This window comes from Bufo bufo, chromosome 9 (genome assembly GCF_905171765.1).
Source record: "Bufo bufo chromosome 9, aBufBuf1.1, whole genome shotgun sequence".
NCBI lineage: Eukaryota > Metazoa > Chordata > Amphibia > Anura > Bufonidae > Bufo > Bufo bufo.
In genome coordinates, this window is record NC_053397.1 from 3960728 (window position 1) to 3969623 (window position 8896).

The window sequence follows — 8896 nt, forward strand, 5'->3', positions numbered from 1 at the left end:
TGGTACATCTGTACATGGAGTATATGGTGAGACTGTAGTACAGCTGTACATGGAGTATATAGTCAGACTGTAGTACAGCTGTACATGGAGTATATGGTCAGACTGTGGTACAGCTGTACATGGAGTATATAGTCAGACTGTAGTACAGCTGTACATGGAGTATATGGTCAGACTGTAGTACAGCTGTACAGGGAGTATATGGTCAGACTGTGGTACAGCTGTACAAGGAGTATATGTTCAGACTGTAGTACTGCTGTACATGGAGTATATGGTCAGGACTGTAGTACAGCTGTACATGGAGTATATAGTCAGACTGTGGTACAGCTGTACATGGAGTATATGGTCAGACTGTAGTACAGCTGTACAGGAAGTATATAGTCAGACTATGGTACAGCTGTACATGGAGTATATGGTCAGACTGTAGTACAGCTGTACATGGAGTATATGGTCAGACTGGGGTACATCTGTACAGGGAGTATATGGTCAGACTGTGGTACTGCTGTACATGGAGTATATGGTCAGACTGGGGTACAGCTGTACATGGAGTATATAGTCAGACTGTGATACAGCTGTACATGGAGTATATAGTCAGACTGTGGTACAGCTGTACATGGAGTATATAGTCAGACTGTGGTACAGCTGTACATGGAGTATATAGTCAGACTGTGGTACAGCTGTACATGGAGTATATAGTCAGACTGTGGTACAGCTGTACATGGAGTATATAGTCAGACTGTGGTACAGCTGTACATGGAGTATATGGTCAGACTGTGGTACAGCTGTACATGGAGTATATGGTCAGACTGTGGTACAGCTGTACATGGAGTATATGGTCAGACTGTGGTACAGCTGTACATGGAGTATATGGTCAGACTGTGGTACAGCTGTACATGGAGTATATGGTCAGACTGTGGTACAGCTGTACAGGGAGTATATGGTCAGACTGTGGTACAGCTGTACATGGAGTATATAGTCAGACTGTAGTACAGCTGTACATGGAGTATATGGTCAGACTGTGGTACAGCTGTACATGGAGTATATGGTCAGACTGGGGTACAGCTGTACATGGAGTATATGGTCAGACTGGGGTACAGCTGTACATGGAGTATATGGTCAGACTGTGGTACAGCTGTACATGGAGTATGTGGTCAGACTGGGGTACAGCTGTACATGGAGTATATGGTCAGACTGTAGTACAGCTGTACAGGGAGTATATGGTCAGACTGTAGTACAGCTGTACATGAAGTATATGGTCAGACTGTGGTACAGCTGTACATGGAGTATATAGTCAGACTGTAGTACAGCTGTACATGGAGTATATAGTCAGACTGTTGTACAGCTGTACATGGAGTATATAGTCAGACTGTGGTACAGCTGTACATGGAGTATATGGTCAGACTGGGGTACAGCTGTACATGGAGTATATGGTCAGACTGTAGTACAGCTGTACAGGGAGTATATGGTCAGACTGTGGTACAGGTGTACATGGAGTATATAGTCAGACTGTAGTACAGCTGTACAGGGAGTATACCACTGTGCACTGTTCTGTCAGTAGATGCTCGGGGCCCCCTCCTGGGCCCCGGTTGTATTTGTGTCCTGGTTGTCAGGTGTCGCTGAGGACGGACGTTTCTATTGGTCCTCGCTGCAGAGCGCCGCGCGGCCGTTGGAAATGTCGCTACGAGCAGCTTTGATATCCACACATGGCGCCGATAACAATGCGCGGATTATCACTGTGCTTTGAGTGTAAGCTCTGGGGACCAGCGGCCGCTGCAGCACAATCAACATCAGAGGCGCCAAAACTTTTCCTACTGTTTCTGTACCCCCCGCGTAGCGCCAGGTCTGCCGGTCATGTGATCGGTTCCCTTCTGGACCCTCAGAAGATTATAAGATCTAAGAGGTGGTGTGCGATTATTAAAGATTAGCGCCAATCATCTGCGCTGAAAACGAACCCGGAGAGGCAGCGGGACTGTCCGTGAAGGGAGGGCCAATGATAATGGGGGGGTCACGGATAATGGGGGGGTCACGGATAATGGGGGGTAATGGATAATGGGGGGTCACTGATAATGGGGGGGTCACTGATAATGGGGGGGTCACTGATAATGGGGGGGTCACTGATAATGGGGGGGTGGGGTAATGGATAATGGGGGGGTCACAGATAATGGGGGGGTCACTGATAATGGGGGGGTCACTAATAATGGGGGGGTCACTAATAATGGGGGGGTCACTGATAATGGGGGGGTCACTAATAATGGGGGGGTAATGGATAATGAAGGGGTCACGGATAATGGGGGGGGATAATGGATAATGAAGGGGTCACGGATAATGTCTGGTAACGGATAATGGGGGGTCACTGATAATGGGGGTCACTGATAATGGGGGGGTAATGGATAATGGGGGGTAACGGATAATGGGGGGGTCACTGATAATGAAGGGGTCACGGATAATGGGGGGTAATGGATAATGGGAGGATAACGGATAATAGTGGTTATGTCTGTGAGGTCAGATACGGTTTTCTTGCATCCGTGAAGCGTGCCTTTGCCGCGGTAGCGGTGCCTGTTTTAAATACTGCTATCCCTCTCGTGTCTCCATCGTCTCCAGATTCGGGATGGCTTTACCATCAGTGTTTTCTCACGTGGCCCCTTTAATTTGGGAACCAGAAGGACATGCCGCGCGTACAAGGACGATCGGCTCCTGTGGCATCAGATGTAACACTCGGCGCAGTGTTCAGCTGAGCAGCAAGAAGATGAAGCGTTCAGTCCACCAGTGACTGAGAATCAGTGTATAGAGAGAATGGAGGTGTGTAAAGTATGGCGGTGTGTAAAGGGGATCTTTATTTTTGTGAAGCCAGTATTGGGGTGACCTATATGGTAACCCTCAGCTGTGAGGTTAGGGCAGGATGTGTTGTCAGCCTCTGAATGTAAATAAGAATGTTTCCATTTACTGTCTGCAAGCAGAGCTCTTGAGAATAGTAACATAGTATATAAAGCCAAAAAAAGACATCTTTCCATCCAGTTTGGCCTGTAATTCTGCAAATTGATCCAGAGTAAGGCAAAAAAACTGTCAGGTAGAAGCCAATGTTCCTCACTTAAGGGGAAAAAAAATTCCTTCCCGACTCCAATCAGAATAACTCCCTGGATCAACGACCCCTCTCTAGTAGCTATAACCTGTAATATTATTACACTCCAGAAATACATCCGGGCCCCTCCTGAACTCTTATAGTGAACTCACCGTCACCACCTCCTCAGGCAGAGAGTCCATAGTCTCACTGCTCTTACCGTAAAGAGTCCATAGTCTCACTGCTCTTACAGTAAAGAGTCCACAGTCTCACTGCTCTTACAGTAAAGAGTCCATAGTCTCACCGCTCTTACAGTAAAGAGTCCATAGTCTCACTGCTCTTACCGTAAAGAGTCCATAGTCTCACTGCTCTTACAGTAAAGAGTCCATAGTCTCACTGCTCTTACTGTATAGAGTCCATAGTCTCACTGCTCTTACAGTATAGAGTCCATAGTCTCACTGCTCTTACAGTAAAGAGTCCATAGTCTCACCGCTCTTACAGTAAAGAGTCCATAGTCTCACTGCTCTTACAGTATAGAGTCCATAGTCTCACTGCTCTTACCGTAAAGAGTCCATAGTCTCACTGCTCTTACAGTAAAGAGTCCATAGTCTCACTGCTCTTACAGTATAGAGTCCATAGTCTCACTGCTCTTACAGTATAGAGTCCATAGTCTGACTGCTCTTACAGTAAAGAGTCCATAGTCTCCCTCTTACAGTAAAGAGTCCACAGTCTCACTGCTCTTACAGTAAAGAGTCCATAGTCTCACTGCTCTCACAGTAAAGAGTCCATAGTCTCACTGCTCTTACAGTAAAGAGTCCATAGTCTCACTGCTCTTACAGTAAAGAGTCCATAGTCTCACTGCTCTTACAGTATAGAGTCCATAGTCTCACTGCTCTTACAGTAAAGAGTCCATAGTCTGACTGCTCTTACAGTATAGAGTCCATAGTCTGACTGCTCTTACAGTATAGAGTCCATAGTCTGACTGCTCTTACAGTATAGAGTCCATAGTCTGACTGCTCTTACAGTAAAGAGTCCATAGTCTCACTGCTCTTACAGTATAGAGTCCATAGTCTCACCGCTCTTACAGTATAGAGCCCATAGTCTCACTGCTCTTACAGTAAAGAGTCCATAGTCTCACTGCTCTTACAGTATAGAGTCCATAGTCTCACTGCTCTTACAGTATAGAGTCCATAGTCTGACTGCTCTTACAGTAAAGAGTCCATAGTCTCACTGCTCTTACAGTACAGAGTCCATAGTCTCACTGCTCTTACAGTATAGAGTCCATAGTCTCACTGCTCTTACAGTATAGAGTCCATAGTCTCACCGCTCTTACAGTATAGAGTCCATAGTCTCACCGCTCTTACAGTATAGAGTCCATAGTCTCACTGCTCTTACAGTATAGAGTCCATAGTCTCACTGCTCTTACAGTATAGAGTCCATAGTCTGACTGCTCTTACAGTAAAGAGTCCATAGTCTCACTGCTCTTACAGTATAGAGTCCATAGTCTCACCGCTCTTACAGTATAGAGCCCATAGTCTCACTGCTCTTACAGTAAAGAGTCCATAGTCTCACTGCTCTTACAGTATAGAGTCCATAGTCTCACTGCTCTTACAGTATAGAGTCCATAGTCTGACTGCTCTTACAGTAAAGAGTCCATAGTCTCACTGCTCTTACAGTATAGAGTCCATAGTCTCACTGCTCTTACAGTATAGAGTCCATAGTCTCACTGCTCTTACAGTAAAGAGTCCATAGTCTCACTGCTCTTACAGTATAGAGTCCATAGTCTCACTGCTCTTACAGTATAGAGTCCATAGTCTCACTGCTCTTACAGTATAGAGTCCATAGTCTCACTGCTCTTACAGTATAGAGTCCATAGTCTGACTGCTCTTACAGTATAGAGTCCATAGTCTCACTGCTCTTACAGTATAGAGTCCATAGTCTCACCGCTCTTACAGTATAGAGTCCATAGTCTCACTGCTCTTACAGTAAAGAGTCCATAGTCTCACTGCTCTTACAGTATAGAGTCCATAGTCTCACTGCTCTTACAGTATAGAGTCCATAGTCTCACTGCTCTTACAGTATAGAGTCCACAGTCTCCCTCTTACAGTAAAGAGTCCACAGTCTCCCTCTTACAGTAAAGAGTCCACAGTCTCACTGCTCTTACAGTAAAGAGTCCATAGTCTCACTGCTCTCACAGTAAAGAGTCCATAGTCTCACTGCTCTTACAGTATAGAGTCCATAGTCTCACTGCTCTTACAGTAAAGAGTCCATAGTCTCACTGCTCTTACAGTAAAGAGTCCATAGTCTCACTGCTCTTACAGTATAGAGTCCATAGTCTCACTGCTCTTACAGTAAAGAGTCCATAGTCTCACTGCTCTTACAGTATAGAGTCCATAGTCTGACTGCTCTTACAGTAAAGAGTCCATAGTCTCACTGCTCTTACAGTAAAGAGTCCATAGTCTCACTGCTCTTACAGTAAAGAGTCCATAGTCTCACTGCTCTTACAGTAAAGAGTCCATAGTCTCACTGCTCTTACAGTAAAGAGTCCATAGTCTCACTGCTCTTACAGTAAAGAGTCCATAGTCTCACTGCTCTTACAGTAAAGAGTCCATAGTCTCACTGCTCTTACAGTAAAGAGTCCATAGTCTCACTGCTCTTACAGTAAAGAGTCCATAGTCTCACTGCTCTTACAGTAAAGAGTCCATAGTCTCACTGCTCTTACCGTATAGAGTCCATAGTCTCACTGCTCTTACAGTAAAGAGTCCATAGTCTCACTGCTCTTACAGTAAAGAGTCCATAGTCTCACTGCTCTTACAGTAAAGAGTCCATAGTCTCACTGCTCTTACCGTATAGAGTCCATAGTCTCACTGCTCTTACCGTAAAGAGTCCATAGTCTCACTGCTCTTACAGTAAAGAGTCCATAGTCTGACTGCTCTTACAGTAAAGAGTCCATAGTCTGACTGCTCTTACAGTAAAGAGTCCATAGTCTGACTGCTCTTACAGTAAAGAGTCCATAGTCTGACTGCTCTTACAGTAAAGAGTCCATAGTCTCACTGCTCTTACAGTAGAGTCCATGGTCTCACTGCTCTTACAGTAGAGTCCATGGTCTCACTGCTCTTACAGTAGAGTCCATAGTCTCACTGCTCTTACAGTATAGAGTCCATGGTCTCACCGCTCTTACAGTAAAGAGTCCATAGTCTCACTGCTCTTACAGTAAAGAATCCTCTTCTATGTTTGTGTATAAACCTTCTTTCCTCCAGACGCAGAGGATGTCCCCTCGTCACAGGCCTGCGGATAAATAGATGATGGGAGTGATCTCTGTACTGACCCCTGATATATTTATACATAGTTATCAGATCTCCTCTCAGTCGTCTTTTTTCTAAAGTGAATGTTGATAATCTTTCAGGGTACTGTAGTTGCCCTATTCCAGTTATTACTTTAGTTCCCCTGCTCTGGACCCTCTCCAGCTCTGCTATGTCTGCCTTCTTCACAGGAGCCCAGAACTGTACAAAGTCCCCCATGTGTGGTCTGACCAGTGATTTGTAAAGTGGTAGGACTAAGTTCTCATCACCGCCATCTATGCCCCTTTTGATGCAATCTATTATCTTATTGGTCTTGGCAGCAGCTGCCTGACGCTGGTTTCTACAGCTAAGTTTGCGGTTCACTAAAATTCCTAGGTCCTTTTCCATGTCAGTGTTACCCAGTGTTTTACCATTTAGTATGTACGGGTGACTTGCATTATTCCTTCCCATCCGCATAACCTTACATTTGTCAGTGATAAACCTCATCTGCCACTTATCTGCCCAAGCCTCCAATCTATCCAGATCCCTATGTAGGCGTATACTGTCCTCTGTAGTATATATACAGTATACTGTCCTCTGTAGTATATATACAGTATACTGTCCTCTTCAGTGTATATATATACAGTATACTGTCCTCTAGTATATATACAGTATGCTGTCCTCTGTAGTATATATACAGTATACTGTCCTCTGTAGTATATATACAGTATACTGTCCTCTTCAGTGTATATATGTACAGTATACTGTCCTCTAGTATATATACAGTATACTGTCCTCTGTAGTATATATACAGTATACTGTCCTCTAGTATATATACAGTATACTGTCCTCTGTAGTATATATACAGTATACTGTCCTATGTAGTATGTATATATACAGTATACTGTCATCTGTAGTATATGTATACTGTCCTCTGTAGTATATATATACAGTATACTGTCCTATGTAGTATATATATATACAGTATACTGTCCTCTGTAGTATATATATAAAGTATACTGTCCTCTGTAGTATATATATACAGTATACTGTCCTATGTAGTATATATATATACAGTATACTGTCCTCTGTAGTATATATACAGTATACTGTCCTCTGTAGTATATATATACAGTATACTGTCCTCTGTAGTATATATATACAGTATACTGTCCTCTGTAGTATATATACAGTATACTGTCCTCTGTAGTATATATAGTATACTGTCCTCTGTAGTATATATACAGTATACTGTCCTCTGTAGTATATATAGTATACTGTCCTCTGTAGTATATATACAGTATACTGTCCTCTGTAGTGTATATACAGTATACTGTCCTCTGTAGTGTATATACAGTATACTGTCCTCTGTAGTATATATATATACAGTATACTGTCCTCTGTAGTGTATATACAGTATACTGTCCTCTGTAGTGTATATATACAGTATACTGTCCTCTGTAGTATATATATACAGTATACTGTCCTCTGTAGTGTATATATACAGTATACTGTCCTCTGTAGTGTATATATACAGTATACTGTCCTCTGTAGTGTATATACAGTATACTGTCCTCTGTAGTATATATAGTATACTGTCCTCTAGTATATATACAGTATACTGTCCTCTGTAGTGTATATACAGTATACTGTCCTCTGTAGTATATATATATACAGTATACTGTCCTCTGTAGTATATATACAGTATACTGTCCTCTGTAGTGTATATACAGTATACTGTCCTCTGTAGTGTATATATACAGTATACTGTCCTCTGTAGTATATATATACAGTATACTGTCCTCTGTAGTATATATATACAGTATACTGTCCTCTGTAGTGTATATATACAGTATACTGTCCTCTGTAGTGTATATACAGTATACTGTCCTCTGTAGTATATATAGTATACTGTCCTCTAGTATATATACAGTATACTGTCCTCTGTAGTGTATATACAGTATACTGTCCTCTGTAGTATATATATACAGTATACTGTCCTCTGTAGTATATATACAGTATACTGTCCTCTGTAGTGTATATACAGTATACTGTCCTCTGTAGTATATATATATACAGTATACTGTCCTCTGTAGTATATATACAGTATACTGTCCTCTGTAGTGTATATACAGTATACTGTCCTCTGTAGTGTATATACAGTATACTGTCCTCTGTAGTGTATATACAGTATACTGTCCTCTGTAGTGTATATACAGTATACTGTCCTCTGTAGTATATATACAGTATACTGTCCTCTGTAGTATATATACAGTATACTGTCCTCTGTAGTATATATATACAGTATACTGTCCTCTGTAGTATATATATACAGTATACTGTCCTCTGTAGTATATATATACAGTATACTGTCCTCTGTAGTATATATATACAGTATACTGTCCTCTGTAGTATATATACAGTATACTGTCCTCTGTAGTATATATACAGTATACTGTCCTCTGTAGTGTATATACAGTATACTGTCCTCTGTAGTATATATATATATATACAGTATACTGTCCTCTGTAGTGTATATACAGTATACTGTCCTCTGTAG

General features: G+C 42.2%; 1 protein-coding gene across 2 annotated transcripts in view; it reads left to right on the top strand.

Moving 5' to 3' along the window:
• SLC38A3 (solute carrier family 38 member 3) overlaps positions 1-8896 on the top strand; it is a 73522-nt gene that overhangs the window by 1030 nt on the left and 63596 nt on the right. Inside the window, exon 2 of one of the 2 annotated variants that reach the window (XM_040408687.1) lies at positions 2599-2796. The exons of the other annotated variant lie outside the window; for it this stretch is intronic. Within the exon in view, the coding sequence (XP_040264621.1) occupies positions 2791-2796 (6 nt within the window). The 5' untranslated portion in view covers positions 2599-2790. The remainder of the gene's footprint in view (positions 1-2598; positions 2797-8896) is intronic. 2 annotated transcript variants of the gene reach the window in all.